The following is a 26,816-nucleotide window of genomic DNA, read 5'->3' on the forward strand; positions in this document are numbered from 1 at the left end:
GGATTGTAGGGAAACAGAATATAAAACTAAACAGGGAAGGAAAGTGACCTGCATACAAGCATCCAATGAGGAAGGTGTCCGATATCTTGTTCAGACAGGGGCAGAGGAAACGGAAGTGAATGGAAAAGAAAGGAGAGAGAAGAATGTAGAACAAGAGATAACAGAATGGAGAGGCCAAGCACATTTCTGCAAATAAACCCTGGGACTTGTGTCTTCGTCCCAGTGCAATTCTTTAGGTTACATTTGTCCGTTTGTGTTTGTGTTGCTGGACATCTGAAGAAGAAAATACTAAATAACTTATACTTTAAAAACTGGAATCCTGAGAATGAAAAGCGGCCCACCTCTCCATGAATGCCAGCTTGGCAATCATAGTAGCACTGGCAGACGGCAGTGTAAAGAGTAGCTCTCCAGGTCAAGTATCTGACAGACAGGAGGGGGACCGAGCATTCCATACACATGCTGGCCCACAGGAGGTACTCTAAGGCCTGAGGAAGAAAGAGGACACTCAAATGTATTTTCAGTTTAAGCTAACAATGATGATTTCTATCTAATATAATCTAATTATAAGTTGTGAGCACAAGCTGCTGACTGCTTAAACCAAAAATACTATAAATAGTGAGTCAAGAGAAAAGAAGCATTTCAAAAGCAAAGGATTAATTTAAAGAACTCAAAATCTCAAGTTAGTTATTTTAAATGTCTTGCTTCTTAGCTCCTAAAGTGCTATGAACTCAACTGGTTTTTATTAGTATCTTTCAAGTGTCATCAGCAGTGTAGGAGGTAATTTACATAGATGTTTCTCTACCTACATATCTACATTACATTCAGTGACATTAATATGCTCACATGTGTGTGATTCCAAAGCTAGACTGTAATCTCTCGGAAAAGAATGGCACTTTTTTATTATATCACCAGCACCTGGAAGAATCCCAGGTACATAGTAGATATCTCCAACTGCTAGTAAATGAATTCAGTGGACAACCTCAAAGTCAGCAGAACCAACACAGGAGAGCTAACAAGTCTTTGAGACTCTCGGAAAATAATGATAATAAATTTAGACAGCAGAATAAAGTCCTTCTTCCTATAACAAATTTGGCCTTCAATAATTGAGGAAGTAATTAAGGAAAAATAGGTCTGCAATAGTCAACTCTTGGAAAGGCAAATCATCAGAATGGTCCGGGAGCTTCATAGGCATGAAGCAACCCCCCACCCCCCGTGACTGACATAGCATTTAATAGTAAAAATAGATAAAACACTGGTAACATTCAGACCCTATTACCATCTCTGGAGCCTTCAAAGACAGTATGTACAACACATGAGCAAGCAGCTCAGCTTTCTCATCTAAGAGAAAGAAATCTGAAAGGCCACTATCTAGTCAGTTTTATTCCAAAGGAAAAGAGAATGCTGGAAGTAGAGCAGAGTTTGACACAGAATTATAATATTCTTTGCTATCCACTAAGCTCATCCCACCAGAATATAAAATCACTTAGGAAAGGGACCTTGTCTGTCTTATTCACCATCATATCCCTATCTCCTAAAACTATCTGGCATGTAATGATAAATATTATATAAATATATGTTGACTGACTGACCTTCATTAAAAAAAAATCTCTAGTTAATGATGCTAAATGAGGAACCATGTTAAGTAATCATAGAATCAAAGGGCTGAAAGTCAGTCTAATTCCATCCCTACCAATATCACTGGCACCACCACCAAATGTCCTATACCTTTCCAAACCAAGAGTTCTCACCTCTAGCAACAAGGAACGTGCCACATGGCATCAGAAGACAATTCTAAAACATGAAAAGTGCTTTCTTAATCCGAAATGAAATCCACCTTGATATACCTCCAGTGCACCGGTCCTAGTTACGCATCCTGGAATAGCATAGAACCACCCCAAATCCACTTCCAACATATAGCTTTCCAAGAATCAGAAAACCACCTATGCATCCTGTCTTCTCCCCATCTCTCTCTCCAGGATAACCAACCCTGGATGCTTTTAGATCTCCTAGGACTGACTTCCCTTCCCCATCATGGTTAGTCTCCTGTGGTTTTGCTCCAAGCTGCCAATGTCCTTTGGGGTGCATGACTTCTCCACAATAAAATGAAGCTTTCAGTCCCTGGTTCTGGACACTACATCTCTACTAAGTGGGCCCAGGGTTGCTTTATTCCTGTTGTTGTTGTTGTATGCCAACTTTGCCACACTATGAACTGAGGTGGAATTAGCAGTCATCCAAATGAATTTTCTCCCATTTGTTCCAAAAACCCTACTGTGGATTTTTGCATATGGACTGTTGTGGTTTATGGGGGTATGGGATCAAACCCTGTATAAATTTTTCCCCTTTAAATTCACATATCTTTTCAAAACCCCTTGGAATCCCTGATATTAGAAATCTCACATTTCAAAATAAAAATAGCTTTAGTCACTAATTGCTCATATTACATTTGGGTTCATATGCAGACTTAGAATAAAAGATGCCAATCACATATTTTAGTGCCATAAGGGACCTTAAAAGTAACCCAATTTAACTCTAAGAGGCCAAACCGCTTGTAAGCAACAGAGCTGGGGCTGGAATTCAGGTCTTTGGACTCCCAAGCACAGCAGCGTTCCTTCCACTACATGGGGCAGCCTTGACAAAGGGGGAGTTCTGGAAACCAAGCGTGCTACTTAGGCTTTTGAAAAACTGTCAGGTTTAAAGATGAAAAAGCCATTTCTAAAACAACAACAAATCTTAATTTGTAGCCTTTTTCTTGCTCCTAAAATCTCAAAAGAATATTAATTTAGAAAAAAAAAAAGTTGATGGAATTTCAGTGAACTGTTGTCTTCAGAGGGGAAAAAATTTTTTTGAAAAACCCAGTTAAAAGAACCCAGCAAGAGCCTGGTTCAGGTGCAGAGCAGGAAAAACCCACGGTTTATCAGCTCGGCCACAGGATGGCACTGCAGCATCATTTATGTCATCTTGTACTCTTGACCGGAAACAACATTGACGGGCATTTCAAAGTTTGGATTTCGGGTTCACCTAATGGTACCTGAAATAATTTGACAATAATTGTTCAAACCACAAAATTTTACTAAACTATTTCAGTTCTATAGTAACATAAAACAGAAATAACTTTTTTTTAAAAAATATTTTATTTATTTATTCGACAGAGAGAGATCACAATTAGGCAGAGAGGCAGGCAGAGAGAGAGAGAGGAGGAAGCAGGCTCCCTGCTGAGCACAGAGCCCGACGCGGAACTCGATCCCAGGACCCTGAGATCATGACCTGAGCCAAAGGCTGCAGCTCAACCCACTGAGCCACCCAGGTGCCCCAGAAATAACTTTTTTTTTAAATGAATAGATTCTACCATATTTTCTTATGTTTGCTGAGTACCATACAGTTTTAAATGCCTCCGGAGAAACTACAGTTAAACCACAAGTGAAAGTGAAGTTGTGATTTGTCTTTAGGAAAAGAGCCTTCAGAAATCTTGCCTCCCTCCACTCCCTACGGTTATACTGTTGACCTGTGTTTCTGATCTGGGGAAAGTCCCTGGTCAGTCCTGGTCTTCAGGACATCTTCAGGAATATAATCATGTTGAAAAACCATTAACCCCCCACTCCTCCATTTGAGTGGGTGAACCAAAATGGGATAGGTCATGACAGGATTAAATTTAGTCAACAGGCATGCATTACTCTAGTGGTTGATATGCAGTACAGTGTAGTGTTGGCCTCAGCGACACTTCTCTGTGAGACATTGAGCCTCAGCTTCCTCATCTTTAAGGTGAAGGCAATAATAGCACCTTTCTCAAAGTGATGGTATGAGGATTAAATGAGACAATACGTGAAGAAAGTGCTTAGCAGCATACCTGATAAATGGTAGGCATTCACTGAACAGATGATGATGATGATGATGGTACCTACCTCATAAGGCACCTACGTTGAGCATTATATATGCAAAGCCCTTCACACAATACCTAACACACAGTAGGGATTCAACAGTAATAACAAATGGTAGCCATAATGTCTAGATCCTATATGAATAGGAGTTTAGATTGCTCTAGGACGACCCCAGGAAAAGCCCAAGTATTCCATGTCAATTTCTCTTTCTGTTGTATGCTACAACAGACTAGAACTCTAAAACTACCACAGAATCAGAATCCCTCATACTGAGAAGTGCTCAGATGTGGCTGGTCCTCCAAGGGCTTGTCCCCATTACAGCTCAGGAATCAACTCACCAGCTGAGGGCTTGGGAATTTCTGGATGAAAATTTTTAATTTCAGTGAAGTTTCTTATACTGAACCAACTGAAAGAACCACATTTCAATCTTCAAGTGCCAACTGTATGACCACCCACCACCCCAAAACTCTTGCATCTCTCATTCTCCCTACTCCTATCCCACAAGACTGGGAATTATCCTCCTTCAGCCCTTATTTTGTCAGACAAAAGCTCAAGTTCAATAAGGGGGAGAGGAGATGTCTTATGTAGGATTTAAATAAGAAATACTTTTGAGATGACTATCACATGAAGCTAAAATTCTCTCAGCATTAATAAGTACAAACACTAACAGTTAAATTTTGGCACAGTTATCTCTGTCCTTCGAGGCTTTGGCAGACAAATGCTGTAGCAGACCAAACTATGATGGCTCTGTGCAGCAGTATTTGTTGCTACGGCAAGTGCAACAGAAGTATGCAAATTCTCTTTAGGAAATCATCTGGAACTGAATGTGGAATTGTTGGAATAGTGTGTAGGCCACATTTACATTATTCATGAAACAGTCTCCCTTCATTTCAATTTACATTCAAAGCACAGAGCTTGCTCAAGTCACTGTCAGTAATAGAGCTTTTAAAAGTGAGGAACAAAACAGAGAGAGAACACATAATTAATGTTGTGCATCCAGCACAAAAGTATCTTTGCTTCCATTTTTATTTTTTAAGCATTGTCAAATTTTAAGATACTAGGCTATATTTTGAGGAAATAAGGAGGAAAAAAGTACCTGCACTGAGTGTTAGAATATTCAGCATAAGGTTTTGTATGCAGTGAAAAAAAACAAAGCAGTAATGTTTAAGATAGAAGAAACAATTCAAGCATGCTCTTGATGGAAGTGTATTCTCCCTTCTAGGCCTATATTCCAATGACTGGACATTGACACATGGAATAAATATGTCTCCTACAGACAAAAAGTGCTAACAACATTGAAGGGAAGTGTCAGCCACTTCCTCAAGCTAAAACTGAGAGGCTAAGTACTAGGAAGTATGAATCTTATTGTAAAATAAAGGCCCCTTGCCTTCAGGTCATAACTGGGACAGTGTTTAGGTGGACATTCACCCAACTAGCATGTGAGCCATAAGTCAAGTCCAAGCTGTTGGAGGACACTGAAGTCCAAACTCCATAGCATACATAGAGTCACCATACCTTTCATCCAAACCAGAATACTTTAAGGAGCGAAAGGGAGCTATTAATAATTACTTATTAATAACTAGTTGTTAATTATAACTGTTTGTTACTAATTATGACTATTTATTAATAAGTATAATAAATAATTAATAACTATTAACAGTTACTCTAGGACAACAGACATAAACGAGGATGGATGGTCACCCTACCTAAAGATAAAGTTACCAGAGGAATGTTCAGCATCAAGTTGACAAGTAATGACTAATCTGAGAGACTGAGAGACACTGGAGATCACCTATCAATTTTAGGAATTCTTTTTTTTATTAATATTTTATTATATTTTTATTTTTAGAGATGATCATGTTAAAGTAAAAGAATAGTAAAACTATATAATAAATATTTATTAAATTTTTTAATGTAATTCACTAATTTTCTTTGTTCAGCACTCAATGCTAACAAAAGTCTTGAGAAAAACAGGAAATACAGAGCAAGATATTTTGTCAGTAAATTTCATACCTTGGAAGATTGACCTATGATCATTAGTTTTCTGCAAATGGTATAAATGTAAATGGTACCTAGATGAAGAAAAAGACTGTTAACATATTTTACAGTTAAATAATAGAAATTTTATATCCTGATTTCTGTGGTTTAAGTCTATAGTTCCTAAAACAAGTGATCTTATGAGACAGTCTGATAATGGTTAGAGTTATAACCATTACTGTTTTTTTGTAACTTGCAGCCAAATCATCAAAAGAACTAATTTGACCATATTTTAAGTAAGGAGACATAGGAATCTTTTATCCTCATTTGAAGGGCAGCATAAGTTTTGAAATATATTAAACAAAAGAATATTTAAGTAGCATAATTTATATACCCTTTGGTTTTATAAAATGCTACTGGTGCCTATGGTTTGTGACTAAAAAATTAAAGACTGATCTCCAAATAAGATTAGAATACATATTTAATCAAATGGTACATTACTAAACAAGGAAACTCATGACAACTTAAAAATCAAAACATATAATAGATTGTATTTTATTTATCTGCAGTCTCATAATACTTACCCCTTCATTAAGGTATGTCTTATAAGCACTCTAGTGAAAAACAGCATTTCGAACTCCTATTTTAGAGCATTCAAGTATGGCTTTTTGTTTTTTGTTTTTGTTTTTTACAGTCAGGCCATTATTTAAATGAAAACAGAAGGGTAGAAAACTGGTAGAGCTGGGGCAGGGGTGGGCAAAAACATCACCAGACATCTCTCTGTATACAAAGGACATTATCATGCTACAAACATACCCCAAAGATAGTAATGTGCCTTAAAAGGCATGTAATTATAATGACAAGTAGTCTAAATATTTTCTATAAAATATCTGATCTAAAATTCATAACCATCCAAATTCAACAATTACGAATCCATGTTCACACTTAAACTTTAAAAGCTTCTGAGAAAACAGCATCTGTTCCAAAACACACATCAGTTGATTAAAATACACTTGTAAGCATAGCATAATAAACATTAATTACATAAGTCAGTGACAAAAAAATACTGAATAAACTTTTAAACACTTGCAACACCATAAACTTTATAGAGAATGCAATGGGTCTTTAACATTAAAGGACTCAGCCTTCTTAGTGTGACTGCTCTAGGGACATGGAAGTAGTTATTGCACAAAAGGTTCACTGGGAAAGAACCACTTGTCCACTAACAGCTCAAGCCCAGCATTCTTAACTCAACTTGGCTTTGTTGACGTCTGCTCTTAATCTTTAAAAACGAAAATGTCTAACTGTGTTTTTTTATTTTAAAAGTCACCAAGTAAGGATACCCAGAGCAAACTCTTGCCTCCCTGCAAAACATGTGATTCAGGTGTAAGTCAGAAGCCTGTGTAAACATGTCAGTAAGAGAAACTAGGGAATTTCAGAAGACCTGAGGACACTGCCCTCAAGAATGACTAGGGCCCTCTGTATTTTTCAAAATAAGATTTTAACCTTTCCAGACCATATTAATGTGCTGACTATAACCGAATCCTTCTTTGATGGTTCAGGATCTTGGCCTGGCCCAAAAATTCCCATTGCAGAAGATTGACATAAAATGGAAAACAGTTTAAATCTTTACAATCTCAGGCTATTCTGGAACTTTGTTTTATTTTTAACCAAATCCCTAATACAAGTTTATTGCTTTGTCATGTGGCTTCTTTTCATCAAAGATGACCACCACCAAAATAATCTGGCTATGTGAGTGTTGAATGAATTGGGTTCAGGTTGGTTGTGAAGTAAAGTTTTATGCAACTGTCATACACCCAGTTAGAGTTTGTGAAAGAACTAAAATTGGTTAACTATCTTTAAGAAAACAAGAGTGTGGAAGCGCCTGGGTGGCTCAGTGAGTTAAGCCTCTGCCTTTGGCTTGGGTCATGATCCCAGGATGCTGGGATCGAGCCCCGCATTGGGCTCCCTGCTCAGCGGGGAGCCTGCTTCCCTGCCTCCGCCCCCCCCCACCCCGCCTGCCTCATCTTTCTGTCAAATGAATAAATAAAATCTTTATTAAAAAAAAAGAAAAGAAAAAGAAACAAACCAAGAGTGTGATGTGTAACAGTCAATTTAAAGGTAAAGAGAATCGTCTTAATGTCTGACAGAAAAGGTAAAATGCATTCTGATAAATTGTAGGTCAATTTATTTTTCACTCCTCAAACTCCAAACTTTAAAAACTAAAAGGTTTGCACTTGTAAATCCCCTAGTCAGAATGCCCTTCCCCCAAATATCCAAATGTCTCAGTCAGGTGTTTACTCAAGTGTCATCTCAGTGAGGTCTTCCCTGATCATTCTGTTTAAAATAGCAGCCCAGCCCCAGCCCAAACTCTGCTCTCTCTATATATCCTTCTTCGCTTTTTCTCCATCACACTCATCACTCTCTGACACACCATTTAATTTTGATTTATCATCTCTCTGAGGCATTATGTAAGCATGAGAACAGTTTTTGTCTATTGTTCACTCCTATGTCCCCAGCACTCAGAACAATATGTTGCACTTAATAACTTTGAGATGAGTCCATTAAACAGGGACTGTAATTAGAAAAAATTAAGTATATGCGTCTTCCACAACCCAGCAATCCGACCGCTGGACATAAATCCCTGAAAACTTTAACACAGAATTATAAAAGGACACACGTAAGGATATTTGTTGCAGAATCATCTGTGCAATTAGAAGTAGGGCAAACCAGGTGCCCATCTAGAGGGGTGTATGGATATCTGGAATACAATTCAACAGACAGAATTAATGAACTAGATTTATATATAAGAACCTGGTTCCATTCTAAAACCATGGTATTGAGTAAAAAAAAATATGTAGGAAACAATAAAAATCCAAATAATGATACCATATGTATAAAAAAGCACACATCAAATAAAGTTCTGTAGAAGACACAGAAACTATTGTTTTGTTCCGTTTTTAGAATATTGGGGTTTTTGGATGTGATCTTAAAAAGACTGCAGACAGGGTGTTATTCCACCTCTCAAACAAGGCCAACTGCAAGACCCAACCCTCAGCCCAACCGCTCCTTCCTGAGCTCAGAACCTCTGGTCCTGCTCAGACCCTGTCAAGATACGTGAGAAACTTAGGGGGAAGGACAGCAGTGGCTCCTCAGGGAATCACAGATCTTCTTGAAGATGATCAGACAAAAAAGCTTAATAGGCACTGGACTGAAAATTTCTTCCAAAATCAGGCTCGTCTTGGGTAGCAAATGTTAGGGTCTAATTTAAATCAAAACGTCAAAAAAAATTATTTGAGCAGGAGGAAGAGGGAAAAGGCTAGGAAATGTACTTTCAGTTGCCATGGATGAGGGAAAATCCAGTGTTTTCTTTCAAGGTATTTGATCCTGGTCTTACACACTGTCATTTTCCTTTTAAGAAATTATTCAGAGATCAATAAAGTAGGTGACTGACTGTAACTTTAAAAAGAATGTAAGGGTCACTTGGATGGTTCAGTGGGTTAAGCCTCTGCCTTAGGCTCAGGTCATGATCCCAGGGTCCAGGGATGGAGCACCACTCAGCAGGGAGCCTACTTCCCTGCCTCCCACCTGCCTGTCTGCCTACTTGTGATCTCTTTCCCTCTCTCTCTCTGTGTCAAATAAACAAAATCTTTTTTTAAAAATAAATAAGTAAAAAATTTTAAAAAAAAAGAATTTAAATTGTAACTCCTTCAAGAGAAAAGCAGATGCTATATTTTGATAGCTAAGATTTATTCCACAAGACAACTATACCATATATATGTGTATTTGCATACCTATACAATGTAGATATATATGTAAATACACTATACACACGTATGTACACATACATTCTCAGAGTTCCTTACTCAAAAGCAAGTAGGACGAGAAGGCTGATGAAAAGAAAGCAACAGTCACCGGACAAAGTATTTGAGGAAAGGACCCATAAATGGATGATGCTTAGAACCAGTCTAACCTGCCATGGTCCTCTGATCCTTTACCACTTATATTTACATATTAACCATGCGCCCTACTTTTTCATACCTGAAATTGACTATCTCCACAGCCTCTGACCCTCCCTTGAGCAGGAAACCCAAAGACATGCTTTGTTAAGTCCCTGCTTATGGGGACAAACTAAAATACAACAAAAATATAAAAAGGACAAAAAAAAATTACCCATAATCATCCTATTATGAATGAATGGGGCTTTTTTAAAGAAATTATTTATATTAGGAGAATTTTTTTTAGAATTTGGATACGTAATTTGGTTTTTTGTGGTTTTTAAATTTTTATTTAAATTCTGGTTAGTTAACATACAGTGTAATATTAGTTTCAGGCATAGAATTCCATGATTCATCACTTAACATATAACACCCAGTGCTTAACACAAAGTGCCCTCCTTAATACCCATCACCCACTTAGCCAAGATAATCAATCAAATTACAATCAAACTTGGCATCTAAATAACTTTCTGAAAGTTGTCATGAAAAATAGACGACATTGGCACCTACCATTGAAGATAATCCAGCAAAGGTGCTCCTGTGGCAAAGCTACCTGCATGATGAGTCTCAAGGAGGACAGAATCTGCAGACACTGGGTCACAGAGTCTTTATTCTGCAGATTCACATCACTGTCACAGACCAGCTCATATTTGCAAATATTTTTGCTACTTAAAGCATGAAACTGAAACACAAAGAAAATACAAATTAGAATATAAGTAAGGTTTATGCAACTTAGAAAAGCATTTTTTAAAATGTGAAAAAAAGAAAGAAAAGAAAACAGAAATGATTCTGCTTAAATAGATTACATCGTGCTATAGAGTGAATGTTTGGGACCCCACCAAATTTACATATTGAAACCTAATCCCTAGTATTTGGATGTGGGGTCTTTAGGAAGAGATTGTCATGAAGATGGCGTTTCATGAAAGGGATTAGTACCTTTTAAAGAGACTCCCAAAGAGCTCCCTACTGCCTTCTGCCCTGTGAGGAACAGACAGAAGACAGCCATCTATAAGCCAGGAAGTGGGCCCTCACCTGACACCAAATCCTCTAGCACCTTAACCCTGTGGTCCCCAGCCTCCAGAACAGAGAACCTGATGTTATTTAGACCATCCAGTCTATGGATTTTTGTTAAACAGCCCTCAAGGACTAAGACCTATGGAAAGAAATATAGTAAAAGAGGTTTCTTCAAAGCATCCATTTAGTTAAGCTTACTTGTCTTTAGTCACAAAAATTTCAAAAGCCAAAAAATGTACAAATTTTATTTCCAACAATATAGAATTGAGTTACACTTTGTAAACCCTCCTCATTAGTATTTTAATCTATTAATCTGGATGCAATTATTACCATTTACACAATTCATTCAGCAAATGTCTGCTGCACACCTCTATTTGCCACATTCTGCTAAGCAAGAGGGACTCAAGGACAAAGATGTTGTCCCTGTTCTTGGCAGAGGGAAAAGCATTCCAGGCACATGCAATGTTAGGAATCCTTAAAGTCGTTGCTGTAGTCACTGAATTGAAAGTCTTTTGTAAATCTGGGTAAAAAGGCTTAAAATAAAGATATTAGGGATGCCTGGCTGGCTCAATTGGAAGAGCATTCAACTATTGATCTTGGAATCATGAGTTTCAGCCCCATGTTGGGTGTAGAGATTACTATAAAAAATCAGCTTTGGGACTCCCAGCTGGCTCAGTGGGTGGAGCTTGCCACTCTTGTTATCAGGGTCATTGAGTGTGAGCCCCATGTTCGTGTAGAGATTATTTAAAAATAAAATCTTTTAAAAAGAGAGAGGTTAGGCTATTAAGGTGGTGCATGGTCAGAACATAGAGAACACTTCACATCATTCCAAGGAATATGGACTTTAGCCAAAGGAGAAAGTCAAAGGGCAATGGAATAAAATGATCTGATTTACAGTTTAGAAGTCTGACAAAATTGGGGAAGATGAAAAGCAGAGTATGGAGCACAAAGCTACAGGCAGGGGGACTAGGAAACTCAAAGGCCTTTGACGTAGTCCAGAGATACCAGAGTCCTGAAATAGGTGCTAGAATCAGGGATGAAGAAGAAGAAAAAAATTTTATTAAGATTTATTTATTTGAGAGAGAGAGCATAAGCATGTGCACACATGCTGGTAAAAGGGGCAGAGGGAGCGGGAGAGAGAGAATCCTAAGCAGACCCCACACTAACTGCAGAGCCTGACCTAGGGCTCAATCCCAGGAGTAGAGACCATAACACCAGCTGAAACCAAGAGCTGGATACCCAATCAACTGTGTCACCCAGGTGCCCCGCAAAAGGAGAGATTTAAGTTTTATCGGACTTAATGGGATTTAGAATTTTTTTAAGATTTTATTGATTTATTTGAGAGAAAGTGAGTGAGAGAGACAGTATGAGGGGGAGAAGGGGCAGAGGGAGCAGCAGACTCCCCACTGAGCAGGGAGACCAAAGCAGGACTCTGATCCCAGGATCCTGGGATCATGACCTGAGCCAAAGGCAGACACTTAACTGACTGTGCCATCCAGGCGCCCCAGAGTCCATGGGATTTAGATGTGGGAGGCAAGCGAGAGAAAGCGGTCTACAGTGATTTCTGTTTGGGTGAGTGGCTGGTGCCAATTATGGAGGAAAGGAAATGAATTCACTTTAGGATATGTGGAGTGTGACATGTTTGTGACATAAATCTCACAAGAGAGATTCTAGTTAGAGAATCATCACTACTGCTAAAGCTGTGGCAGTACACATGCACTAGCACAAATGGGCCTTCCTCTAATATATGTGATTTCCCACTGGTATACATGTAGACTATTTCTAGCCATCCTATAACTGGTATCACAGAAAAAAGAGATTTATTGACTGCATGTGCATTTTGGAACAGTTATCCTCAAAATGCTCTCTCTTAGAAGCCGATAGTGATACCTAATATTTTTTTAGTGTCAGGCTCTATTCTAAGTCTTTTTTTTTTTTTTAAGATTTATTTATTTATTTGAAAGAGAGAGATCACAAGTAGGCAGAGAGGCAGGCAGAGAGAGCGGGGGAAGCAGGCTCCCCGCTGAGCAGAGAGCCCAATGCAGAGCTCGATCCCAGGACCCTGAGATCATGACCTGAGCTGAGGCAGAGGCTTTAACCCACTGAGCCACCCAGGCGCTCCAATTCTAAGTCTTTTATTATCTCAACAATCTAAAACAATCCTTTGAGGCAAGTCTTATTGTTATTTCTGTTTCACAGATGAGGAAACTGAGACACAAAGAAATTACATAGCTTTTCTGGAGTCCCATCATTAGGAAGGGGCACAGGAGCTTTTTGAACCCAGGCAGGCTGACTCTGAGAGACCAAATTCTTACCAACTCTGCCACAATGCCTCCCCCCATTACCACAAAGAGGATCATTAAAAAAAAGATGAGTATCTCTGCACAAAAATATTTGACAAGTAAATTCTACATTATTACCACTTCATCTATAATTTTTATGCATCTAACTCTAAAATCTATTTCTCTAACAAAATTTCTCAAGACCTCTAAATTCTTCATTGTCCAGTTACTACTGGACTACATTTTCAATCCATTTGTTCTCTTACTCACTTATTTTATAGATATTTATTGAGAAACACAGTGTGCCACAACCTCTAAAAAACCAAATTATTCATAGATTTTCATGCCATTCACAAGGGTGCTTTTGGCATACTTCTATGTTGGCTTCATTACTTTACCATCTGCCTCTAGTCTTTGTCCTTCTAAACTATCCAGTGTAGTATTTATTCATTCATTTAATAAAGCTTTATTGAGCATCTATTATTTACTATTATATCTATTACATGATCATTGTGACACAATCTCCAAAACATCTTTCCAAAGTTTATTAAGTGCATTTTCTTATCCATCACTGAAAACATTTATTAAGCAACTTAGAGCACACAAGCAAATGCCATGCTAAGCAAATGAAAGACATTTAGAAGCTGTCAACTAAGGAATACATTGCACAGCTAACAATAAATTGTAGCTAAAATAGCTACTGCTTTCATCCTACTGTATGTGCAGCCAGGCAGTTTGGAACTGATTCACTGTTCTAGGCACTAGAGGTTAGAGACTAGAGCAGTGCCTGTCTTCACAAAGCTCATATTCTAGAAGGGGAGACAGGCAATAAAAACATAAACAAATAAAAATGTATATGGTAATAATAAGTAGTATAAAGAAAAATAAAGCATGAAGTGCAAGAGACCTGAGGGAAGGGATGGATGAGCCACACAGATATCTCGGAGACAAGCTTTCCAGAAGGAGCTCACAGTGCACTCGTACTAAGCCAGAGAGGCTGGGTGGAAGCAGAAACATGTAACAGTACGAGAAAAAAAGATGGGGCCATGGACCAGGGTGGCATAGGAGGGGACTTAAAAGTCTAAACTCCTAAGCTTTTCATTCAGTACGCTTCCCAATGGGATGCCAATTTATATTGCCCAGTATTCTGATTCATGTACTTATGGTACAGCCAAACTGAACCACTCGATGTGCCCCAAACACGCCTTGGGATCTTCTGCTAGTAAACCATATGCTGTTTCCGAAGGCTTGAATAGTCACTAAGTTTGGAATAACATTGCTTTGGAATCAGACTGATTAGGGTTCAAACACCAACACTGCCCATTGCTTTAAGGGGCTAGGTTTCTTAGCCTCTGTTTCCTCATCCGTAAAAGAGGCATGACCATATCCGCCTTCTAGGATTGTAATGAAGCTACAAGAAGACCACTCATATAATGCTTACTGAAGAAGATAGCTCCTGACAACCGCTCACAACCCCTCGACCAGTGAATGAATGGTAGCAATTAACATAATAATAATACTGGTGTATTAGAAAGAATGCATCCCATTTTTTGTATTAAAAGATCTATGCTTGATTCTCTGAGCCACTAGTTAACTAACTGTGCCATCAGGTTTCTTTCTCTCTTTTGTAAAATAAGGGTAACAACAGTTTCTAACTCATAAAGTTATTGAGGATCAGATATATTTTCCAAAGCATTTCATAAACTAAAAGCACTCTACAAATATTAGTTATCATAACAATAATAGATGTCTGCTGGAGGAATGAGTGCTATTATGACACAATCTCCAAAACATCTTTCCAAAGTTTATTAAGTGCATTTTCTTATCCATCACTGAAAACATTTATTAAGCAACTTAGAGCACACAAGCAAATGCCATGCTAAGCAAATGAAAGACATTTAGAAGCTGTCAACTGAAGAATACGTTGCACGGCTAATCATAAATTGTAGCTAAAACAGCTACTGCTTTCATCTTACTGTATGTGCGGCAGTCTTATCTCCAAAGCCTTTTGGGAAAAAAGCAGTTTTGAACTGATTCACATCTGCTTTATTCTCATCAAAGTTGATAGTGAACTGCTGAAGATACCTTCCATAGCACTGTAAAAGTGCCAGTTTGTATTCCTGAAATAAAAAGAGGACTTGATGAAAGTTTCAAAGTATGACTTTGCTTATCATTATTAAAATTTGGTAATATTCAAATTATTCTTAATAGTATCAATGTTGATTATTACTGTAACACTCTTTTACTAACACCATTACATCGTAACTACCATTATCACTAGCATCTCTAAACACATATTATGTGAAGACACTGCACTGGGTGCTTCATGTGCATTATTGCATTAATCCTCCTCCCAATAAGCCTATTTTGAGACGAGACCATCACGACCTCAAGGACGAGAATATCCACCAGGGTGTGGATAATGATGACATAATAATGAGAATATTCACCAGGGTGTGTGTGGTAATACCTATATATACTCAAAATCCAAAAAATTCATCATCACCATGTCATAGTAATCCACCTACTCAAGAGAGGCAAATGAGTTGCATAATCAGCCTTGCTTCTCTGATACCTCCTCAGCTCCAAAAAAGAAAGAAAGGGGGAGAGAGGGGAGAGGAAGGGAGGAAGGGAAGGAGAAAAGAAAAGGAGGGAGAAGAGGAGGAAGGAAGGAGAGAGAGAGAGAACGAAGGCAGGAAGGGAGAGGATAGGGAAGGCTCTCTTTTATCTGCCATCAGTCTCGGAAGCTGCATCAGGACAAACTAAAAAAGGTGAGCTATTGTTAGTTAGGACTCCTATTAGTCCTAATTCGTGGTTATGTTTCCATTTCAAAATCAGGCCTCATCTCTGCAGCGCACAGGGCACAGCTGACCTGGAGCTTCAGGGCAGGGGAGGCGAGCAGGGCTGCGGATATGAGTCAACTGCACCCCTTCGACAGCTTCCTCCCCTACAACTGTCTCCAGGGAAAGCAACTACTCTCCATGTCTACTGCCTATAGGGTTATCCAGGCCCTTGGGAGGCATCCACAGTCAAACTTTTGTTTCTGTTTCTATTGACTTTTTTGTTACTTTTCACTAATGGAGTCTGAATCTTTTCCTTTCTAACTTGGTTCATACAATGAATTTACATCTAGGTTCAAAACAAGACTGTTCCAACAAAGCGAACTTCACTGGAATTAAATAAAACTAAAGAGATTCTAGAACCAAGAAACAACTCTAGTTCATTTTCAGGATTCTAAATACCTCTATCAATCCACTTCCTCACCAATGAAAAGTAGATTAAAAATGTTTTCTTTGTTCCTTTAAGTAAATTTTAAAATATCCTATCTGGGCCTTTCTATCTGAAATATTCTGAATCTTTAGCCACTACCCGGCATGAACTTGCTTTATCAATTTCTAACATGTTCTTCCCTCCTCCCTCCACCAATATCCACTCCACCCACCTGAATACTCCACAAACACCACCCAACTGTGCTGTGTATCACCCGCCTCCTATACTGAGAAGTATAAAAACAGAGAGGACACTCTTCTAATACTTGTCAAAACAGTTATTCCACTTCACATGAATATAACTCACAAGGTGGATCTTGTCCAAGAGTTTTTTTTGTTTTCAATAGTTTTCCTATAGAGAAACTTTTTTTTATCTGTAGTTTTTATTTTTAAATTTCTAAGAACTACGGTCCAATTACATGAAGCTAAGCTGATGCTCTAATTTTGGCAGCAGACAATAGAACATCTACATTTGAAATTTCCTCCACAGCTCATCCTCCATTTGGTAAACTTGCCTCTCAAACCTCTCCCCACTAAAAAAAAAAAGAAAAGAAAAATAAATTCAAGTCCAGAAAATAGAAATGGAGGAGGAAAATGAAGCTGAAAACTGTAAATCAAGAAAACATTGAAAATGGCCTAAAAACCCTTTGGATTAAAAAAAAACTCTTTCCAAGGATTCTAGATGTGTCAAACATTCATATTTAACTTGGAATAATTTGGGCCTATGCCAGAGCTTAAAGGAAAAACTTACATTATCATTAACTGAAAACCCAGCTATGGTGTAGTCTTACTAAAGCAAATCTACAAGTCCACAGCAATCAGACCTGGGCACTGTTATGAACTAGAAATTGGGCACAAGCTCAGTTCAGAATACAATACTTAGCAAGAAACAGGGCATGTAAGGAATGTCTGCTCTAATAACATATAGCAAAACATTAAGAAGTTGAAAGTAATTAAAACAGGGTGCTGGGAACCAGACAACAAAGCAGCAAGGCCAGGAACCCATGAAAGTTGTCACTGGGCAAGGTCAGCCATGTGAAAAACAACAGGAAGTGGTGTCTGGTCTCCTTTGTATGAGGTAGGAACATGATGACTCAGCATTTCCTGTTGGGCACCTACCACACCCTATGTTAACCAGGGGCTGTGCGCCTGCCCGACCCGAGCCAGTTGTCTATCTGTTCAGGAATCTCTCACCTCTGGAGAATCTCAACTACAAAATTAAAAAATAGACACTCTTTTGATTACTGTGCCTCATTAAAATTCATAACATTCGTTCATATTTTTCTTAGGAAAAAAATCAAATCACGTAAAATAGGAATGGTGTCAAACCAAATAATAATAATTAGCCAAGAAAGTTTCATTTAGGCCCTTTTTACTCCAGAGGCACTTACTTTCATTTCACAAAGGCTATCTCCAACCTTCAGAAGCTTTTCATTGTAATAAGCAGCTGGCAGCCGGGGGGCATATTTGGTCCAGATATTAAACAAAGAGGTGGCGCTGTAAGAATCATAAAATAAAATTATATCTTCAAAGTCAGCAAGAAACCTCAGTTAATTAGCAAACAATCCCTAAAAACTTACTTTGTGCTGTCTTTCCAATGTGCCTTACTGTCAATGGCTAATTATTACTAAATATAGTGAAAATTATTGCTTCCTTTATGCCAAACACTGACCAAAACTATCTTTTTAAGATTTTATTTATTCATTTGAGAGAGGGTGTGAACAGGAGAGCACAAGCAAGGGGAGGGGCAGAGGGAGAGGGAAAAGCAGACTCCTCCAGCCATTCCCCCATGAGCGGGGAGCCTTGCTCAATCCCAGGACCCAGGGACCATGACCTGAGCCAAAGGCAGATATTAACTAAGCCACCCAGGCACCCCTGATCAAAGCTCTTTATATGCAATTTTTAAAACAGATCTTACTTTTTAGAGTAATTTTAGGTTCACGGAAAATTGAGCAAAGGGTATGGAGATTCCCCACATACTGCATGCCCCACCCAAATGCCCAGCCCCCCCCACCCCGCCCTTATCAACAATCATTCCCCACCAGAGCGGTTTATTTGTTATAACTCATGAACCTACATTGACACATCATTATCACCCAGTATCTAGTTTAATTTAGGGTTTACTCTTAGTGTTACATACCAAGTGGGTCTGGAAAAATGAATAATGATGGGAATCCATCATTATGTTATCACAGGGAGTAGTTTCACTGCTCTAAAAATCTTCTGTGTTCTGCCTATGCATCCCAATCTCTCCCTTAACCCCAGGCAACCACTGAGCTTTTTATTATCCCCATAATTTTGCCTTTTTCAAAATGCGATATAGTTAGAATCATATAGCATGTAGCCTTTTCAAACTGGCTCCTTTCACTTAGTAATATGAATTTAACATTCCTCCATGTTTTTTCATGGCTTGATAGCTCCTTTATTCTTAATGCTGAGTAATATTTCCTTGTCTAGATAAATCACATTTTATTTATCCATTCACTTACTGAAGGGTAGCAAGCGCCTGCTTTCAGTTCAGGCCATGATCCCAGGGTCTTGGGCTGGAGTCCCACATCAGGCTCCCTACTCATCAGGGAGCCTGCTTCTCCCTCTGTCTGCCGCTCCCCCTGCTTGTGCGCTCGCTTGCACTCTCTCTCTCTCTGACAGATAAAAAAATAAAATCTTTAAAAAACAAAACTCTTTAAAAAAAAAAAAAAAAAGGGTATGCCTGGTTTTTTAAGAAACCACCAAACTGTCTTCCTAAATTGGCTGTAGCATTTTGTATCCCACCAGCAATGAATGGGGAGTCCCTGTTGTTCCACATCCTCCCTTCATTGGTGATGTTGGTGCTCTGGATTTTGGCCATTCTAATAGGTGTATAATGGTATCTCATTGTTTTAATTTTCATTTTCCTAATGATATATTTTTGGGGACCATCTTTTCATATGTTTATTTGCCACTTGTATTATCTTCTTTGATGAGGTTTATGTTAAGTTCTCTGATCCATTTTTAAAATCAAGTTGTTTGTTTTCTTATTGTTGAGTTTTAAGAGTTCTTTGTATATTTTGGATAATGGTCCTTTATCAGATATGTCTTTGGCAAATATTTTCTTCAGTCTGTGGCTTGTCTTTTCATTTTCTTGATGGTGTCTTTCACAATGCAGAAATTTTTTATTTTAATGAAGTCCTGCTTATCAACTCTTTTTTCATGGACTGTGGCTTCAATGTTATATCAAAAATATCATTATCAAACCCAAAGACATCTAGATTTCTCCTATGTTCTCTTTTAGGAATTCCATAGAATTTTACATTTAGGTTTGTGATCCATTTTGAGGTAAATTTTGTGAAGGGTGTAAGGTCTGTGCTGAGATTCATTTCTTGCATGTGGATGTCCAGTTGTCCCAGCACCATTTGTTAAGATTATCTTTGCTCCATTGTATTGTCTTTGCTCCTCTGTCAAAATCAGTTGATAACATTTATGTGGGTCTATTTCTGGGCTCTCTGTTCTGTCCAAATGATGTATGTGTTCATTCTTTCACTGATACCACTCTGTCTTGATCACTGTATCTTTAGAGGAACTCTTGAAGTCAGTCTTCCAAATTTGTTCTCCTCTAATATTGCATTGGCTATTCTGGGTCTTTTGCCCCATGCAATTTTGTTTTCATTTCATTTCCACAACAACCTTGAGATAGGTAGTCTCAATATCCCAGGTATATAGTTGATGAAATTGAGGCCAGTTCATCCACGATCTTAACTAGTATATTACTGTGCCTGCCTGTCTTCTGGAATGTAACTATCTGAGGGCAAGGATTTTGACTATGTTATTCATTGCCCAACCTCAAGAATAGTGAGTATCTAGTATACATATGTACTCAATAATTATTTGTTGAAAAAAATGAATGAATAAAATTACATAAATTACTAGGAAAAAATTCCTTGTTTTTATATTATTTTTTTCTTTAAAGAGTCCAGGGATTTCACTATCAAGTCAGTCTTTAGGGTTCTATTTCTTTCCACCAAGTAAACAAAAATAAAACACACAATATTCTCAAAATAGTTTCTAGTTAGTTTCAAAGGGTAGCAGATCACTGCTCATTTTGTTCATTCATTTAGTTAATATTTACTCCTTCCCCCTCTCTCAGAAATTATAAATGCCTCTACAAAAAATCCAAATTTCTGCTCAACAGTTGTCCAAGCCTATCTCATAAATTTTTATATGTGGACAGTATTATGTACTGAATGAGTGTATCCTCTCAAAATTCTTATGTTGAATTTGAGTGTGGCTATATTCAGAAAAGGGTACTCTCAGGAAATAATTAAGGTTAAATGAGGTCATAAGGGTGGGGCCCTACTCTGATGGCATTAACGCCCATCTTAGAAAAATTCCAGATAGTTTGCTCTCTCTCTCTTTGTACTTGGTCAGAGGAAAAGCTATGTGAAGCCCCAGTGCTCTTCTGCAAGCCAGGAAGTGTGCTATCACCAGAAACTGACACTGCAAGTCCTTGATCTGGGCCTTCTAGTCTCCAGAACTATGAGAAAATAAGTATCTGTTGTTTAAATCGTCCAGACTATGGTGTTTTGTTATGGCAGCCCAAACTGACTAATTTATAATTACTAATTAGAAACTAATAGCCCAAATTGACTAATACAGGTAGGAATGAAAACTTAGGGACTGAAGATGGCTCTAGTATTTATGATGTATATGTTGGGATATTATCAGAACAACCTCAACAGAAACATGTCAATTAATGCATTCAAATAATTAAATGATGTTGAGTTACAAGGGAGGGGTAGGGAGAAAGGATATTCTTGCCTTCTTTGACTGATTAGTAATATTTTGGGAAACGAAAATATACACATAACCAAGTAGTAAATAACCATGCCCAAAAAAGTTATGGTAAATATAGCCGTAGAAATTTTAAAAGGAAAAGGTTTTTTAGTTTAGGTTTTTCATTTTTTTTTTAACCTTTTCACTTTCATTTCTGTTTCATGAAATGTCACCGTATTAGAATAAATATAATGAATCCCAAGAAGTCAGCAAGCCTTGTTAGAATTCTTAAATTATGTAGATGAAAGACTTAATATTTTCAAACCTTAAAGATGAGATAATGATGACTATGTTTATTACTCATAAAAGAAAAATGCCAGCTTTGTTAAATCAATCAAGCTTATATAATAAGCAAAATTTTTTTAAGTGAACTTTAAGTTCAAGTTAAGACTGCTCACTGGGAATGACTTACATAATGATTAAACAAGAAAATACAACAAACACTATATAATGTGCATCATTTAAGAGAATGTTAATACCCTTCGGATTGCTGACTTATTACAGCTGCCACTGGATAGTTAGAATTCTCTAAAATAGAAAATCTTAACTATATAAACAACATCTAAATCTCATGTGGTTATAACAAAAGCATACCTTTAAAAAAAAAATCTGTCAAATTCTGAGTTTAATAACATTGCCAGTATAATCAAACTATATTTTAGATCCTGTAAATTTTTATGCTTATGTAAGTTCCCACAGTTATAAAAAAAATTTTGATTTTAAAAAATAACGATCTCTCAAATATGTTATAAAAGCAAATCCTACCTCTTGTATTCTTTTCTTTTTAAGATTTCATTTATTTATTTGACAGAGATCATAAGTAGACAGAGAGGCAGGCAGAGAGAGGGGGAAGCAGGCTCCCCACACGGAGCAGAGAGCCCGATGTGGGGCTCAATCCCAGGACCCCAGGATCATGACCTGAGCCGAAGGCAAAGGCTTTAACCCACTGAGCCACCCAGGTGCCCCCTACCTCTTGTATTCTTAACTGGCTTCCACATTGTCATTCTTACTCCATTTGGATAAGATTACATAAATACATACATATAATATTAAATAAGGCTAATCCCTTGCCCAAAACTACCCAGTTTTTTCCCATTGCATTTGGAATAAAGGCAGACTCTGTAAAAGGCCTCTAAAACCTTCCATAGCCCTACCTATGTCTCTAATCTCACCTCATAGCCCTGCACCCACACTCACTAAGCTATGCTTAATGAATGGCCTTCCATACATTCCTCCCAAGTCTCTGGCTCTTTCCTGCCAAGATTTTCCCACATGCTTATTCCCTCTGTTTATCCTCTCTCCTTGCCTGATACCCTTCTAATCTCACCTCCCTCACCGTTCTCTTGAAAGTAGCTCCGTGCTGTTTTCTCTTGAAGCCTCTGCTCAGGTGTCACCTACTCTGACCGTATTACTGAAAATTGCAGTCTCCTATCTCCCACTCTATAACCCTGCCTCTCTTTAGTTTTCTCCCTAGCATTTATCACTTTCTAGGTTACCATAAAATGAACTTATTTAATATGTTTATTGCATACCTCCTCCTCTAGAATATAAGCACCAAGAAGGCAGGGATCTGTGTCTGGTTCACTGCTGGATCTCCAACACCTAGTACAATACCTGGCACCTGTAAGTGCTCAGTAGCTTCTTCCCTCATTGCACTTGCTGTTTGTATATTGTCTTAATGACTCACTGAAAGCTTATAAACTCCATGAGCACAGATTCCCTACCTATTTTTCATGACCATATAACCTATGGCTAATGCAATGCTGGGCACACAGTAGGCATTCAATAAAAGTTGTTGTGCAAATAAATAAATATCTAAATTTTGTGAGAGGTTAGATTGCTAAGGTCCATGTCAATCATTAAGGTTTGTAATTCTCTTACAGTCTCTTTAAAGAAGAAACAGATACTCTACTGACCAACTGGCCCAGGTCTACTTTCCCATATATAACATAAACAATTATTGAAACACAAGGATAATAATCCTTGAATTCTTTCAATACCAAATACTCATTTAAAGTTTACTCTAGGGGAGCCTGGGTGGCTCAGTCAGTTAAGCAGTTGCCTTCGGCTCAGGTCATGATCCAGCCCCAGATTAGGCTTCCTGTGGGGAGTCTGCTTCTCCATCTCTCTCTGCCTCCTACCCCCTGCTCATGCTGTCTCTTTCTCTCTCTCAAATACAGAAATAAAAATCTTCAAAGAAAGAAAGAAGTTAGTTCTCTCTATCCCAACCACCAAGCTAGTTGCTAAAGATAGAAAAATGAAAAAGAGGTGCACTATCCAAAGTCAGCAGGGAGCTTCCATTCTAATGGGGGAAATGGATAATATGCAAGAAAACAAATAAATAAAAAACATAAATGGGTGTTTGAACCTGCATTAAATAGGAAAGGCCTCTCTACAGAGGTAAGAACTGAGCTAAGACCTGAAAGAAAAGAAGGAGCCAGATACTTGAAAAGCTGAGTATAGAACATTTCAGACTAAGGCAGCAGCAAAGTCCCTGGGATGAAAAAAATAGGATCTGTCTGCCTGGAAAGTCCTGAGAGAGAAGTGAGGGATGGGCTGAGATGGAAGAGGCAGCCAGGGCCAGATGCTCAGACCCTGGAGGACAGAAGGAGTCTTAAATTTATTCTAACAGCGATGGGATGCGATAGAAAGTCTTGAGATAGGAGAGTGGGTGGTTGATTTATAAAGGTTACCCTGACTGTAAAGTGAAGGATAGATTTGAGAATCCAGAGGCTGTGGGGAAAGCACAATCTGGTGGTTTGAACTACAAGGCTGGTGGTGGAAACGGGAAGATAAAATGCTATCTAAGGTACAAGCGCAGAAGTGTTTTAAATATAAATACACATAGCTTAGTAATGCACTTTCCTTGGTCAGTTCTTGGTTCTCATTCTACCTGGCCCATCAGCAGGATTTGCCACTGTTAATAGATCATTCCTTCCTAATTGGAAACGGTTTCTCTACCTAATTCTCTACCACTGCCAGCACACGACACACTTACCATTTTCCTCCTACCTCCCTAGCCACTCCTTCTTAGTCAATGCCACTTTCTAATCTCCTCTACTTGTCAATGTTGGCACGCCCAGGAGTTCAGTCCTTGGCCTCTCCTTTTCTTCATCTACACACACCCCCTTAGCAATTCCCTCGAGTGTCATGATTTAAATATCAATAATATGCTGGTGAGTTGCAAATGTATATCTCCTGGACCTCCAGATCCAAATGACCAACTACCTATGTAATAGTTCTGCCTGGGTGTTGAATTACATTTCAATCTTAACATATCTAAAACTAAACTCCAGGGATGCCTGGCTGGCTCAGTGAGAGGACCATGTGACTCTTGACCTTGGGATTCTGGGTTTGAGCCCCACATTGGGTGTAGAGATTACTTAAAAATAAAAAAAATATGTTTTAAAAAAAGAAAACTACAACTCTTGATCTGCCTCTTTCCTACCAGAAACCCGTTCTTCCCACAGTCTCAATCCTATCCCAGGAGCCTCACACTTGCCATTTTTCACTTGTGGCCAGTTCTTCCTACAGAAATCTTCATTAGGGGCACCTGGGTGGTTCAGTGGGTTAAGCCTCTGCTTTCGGCTCAGGTCATGACCCCTGCATCTGGCTCTCTGCTTATCAGGGAGCCTGCTTCCCCCTCTCTGCCTGCCTGCCTCTCTGCCTACTTGTGATCTCTGTCTGTCAAATAAATAAATAAAATCTTAGGGAAAAAAAAAAAAAGAAAGAAAGAAAGAAAAAGAAAAAGAAATCTTCCTCAGTTGCTACTATAGCTCCTTCTCATCTTTCTCAAAGGCCACTTTTCCTGACTTAACCTAACCATGCTCCCAGCCCCCCCATTTTAAATTTCAACACTATACCATATCTTCTATCCCCACACTCTGCTCTAATATTCTCCCTAGCATTTCTTTCCCTGTAAAATTATTTCTGTACTTGTTTAGTAGCTGTCTGTAGCAACCAAAAACATATGCTCCATGAAGATACAAATTGTTCTATCTTCCATTAATTTCATATTTTCCTAGTTCCTAGAATGGTACCTGATATATAGTAGGTGTTCAATAAATAGTTAAATGCATTAATGAATAACAAATGTACGTTAAAACAATTTCATATTAAACGCATGAATGAGAAATAAAAGTTGAAATTATTCACTGTGCTGGTATTCTTTGACATTTGTCTACACTTTTAACCGTTTGTTCTGCGAGGTATTTTGACTACGAAAGAAAGGTGGTAACATCATCAGGAAAGAACCTTAAAAACAGGTAGTTTGTCGCTCTGTAGTAACGTAGGGATACAACTCCCAAAAAGGCAAACATATATGCAAAATGAGTACAAAATCAGTAAAAACAAAAAAACAAAAAACACTGTGACCCTAACAACAATATAAAAAGGAATTAAAGTATAAAAGGGAATTAAAGTGCTCATGTTCACGGCATCAAGAACTAACTTTTTCAAGAACCTAAGCTACCTTAAAGTTATCTCTTTTTCCTCATATACAAAATTCTACCCACAACATGGAAACTTGTGAAACCCCTGAGTGAGTCAAAAATTTATCGGCATGGGGTAGCGTCGCGACTGGGGAACACTCAGAAGGAATGGTGAGTTAGGAAACACTTCTGTGTTTTTCTTTTGACCCGAGCAGGAAGCCAAGATGTACCATTTACTGGGAATTGAGGATCGTTAAGAGTGATGAGTCTCCACTTCCAAAACTCTGTTTTTATCTCCAGGTCCGCAACTCTGACCCCGCTCTGGCATCACCGTGGGCATCCTCGAGGGCATCTCCTCAGGCCCCAAGAGTTGCCCGTCTCGGGCGGGCGCCCTCCCCAGCGCCCTGCCTCTGCTTACCAAAGCCGGTGGAATTCATGCTTCTGTTCCCCCGTGATCGCTAACGCCTTCTTTCTCTTCATAAAGCCTAGTAATTCCCGAATTTCCCTCTCGCAGGAGGCCAGGAGCGGGTTTTTAGCGTCCAGCGGCCCATAAAACACGGCAAGGGGCAAGGAGTTCTCGAGGCAGGCGGAGCGCGGCACTGGGCTCGGGGAGCTGTCCTTCGACTCCAGGGGCGACTTCGAGAGTGCGTTCGAGGTGGGGGGCGGGGTCGGCGGTGGCCCCGTTGGGGACAAGGATGTGGGAGACAGGGTGACGGGAGAGGTCGAGGAGCTGTCTAGCGCCGCCATATTGAAGAGACCCCGACCGGCTTTAAGTGTGTGGACACGCGGTTGCCTGGCGACCGTCACCAGGCAACCAGGCTTCCAGCGCGCTTTCGGGAAAACACAGCGGCCCCTAGAGGGCAAAAGGGGAAAGAACCCGGTCCGGAAAGAAACCACGCTCTGGGGGCTTGTTTGCCCTCTTCACCCGCCCTGCTGTATGAGAGAAGAGAGAGGTTTTGTGCAGAAAGCCAGCGAATAGCAAAAGCAAAAACTTACGATTACAAATTGAGACTATATTCGTTTTCCATTTCGGCTACTTAATGATAATAATGATCATTAATATGTGTGTGTGTCAGGCATTGTTCTAAGCATTTGAAACAATCTCATTTAATCACAACACCTTTACCACCTAGGGTATTATGAGTATCTCCATTTCACAGTT

General features: G+C 38.8%; 1 protein-coding gene across 3 annotated transcripts in view; it reads right to left on the bottom strand.

Moving 5' to 3' along the window:
• The window catches only part of CFAP54 (cilia and flagella associated protein 54), a 325,575-nt gene extending 299,112 nt beyond the window's left edge, over window positions 1-26,463 (bottom strand). For all 3 annotated transcript variants that reach the window (XM_032346701.1, XM_032346702.1, XM_032346700.1), the window contains exons 1-6: window positions 26,073-26,463; window positions 17,807-17,912; window positions 15,123-15,266; window positions 10,361-10,532; window positions 5,889-5,947; window positions 342-485 (exon numbers count right to left, since the gene is read on the bottom strand). In XM_032346701.1, coding sequence (XP_032202592.1) covers window positions 342-485; window positions 5,889-5,947; window positions 10,361-10,532; window positions 15,123-15,266; window positions 17,807-17,912; window positions 26,073-26,401 — 954 coding nt within the window. In that variant the 5' untranslated portion in view covers window positions 26,402-26,463. The remainder of the gene's footprint in view (window positions 1-341; window positions 486-5,888; window positions 5,948-10,360; window positions 10,533-15,122; window positions 15,267-17,806; window positions 17,913-26,072) is intronic.
• Window positions 26,464-26,816: the final 353 nt, after the last annotated feature.

The sequence above is a fragment of the Mustela erminea genome, chromosome 6, assembly GCF_009829155.1.
Source record: "Mustela erminea isolate mMusErm1 chromosome 6, mMusErm1.Pri, whole genome shotgun sequence".
NCBI classification, from domain to species: Eukaryota; Metazoa; Chordata; class Mammalia; order Carnivora; family Mustelidae; genus Mustela; species Mustela erminea.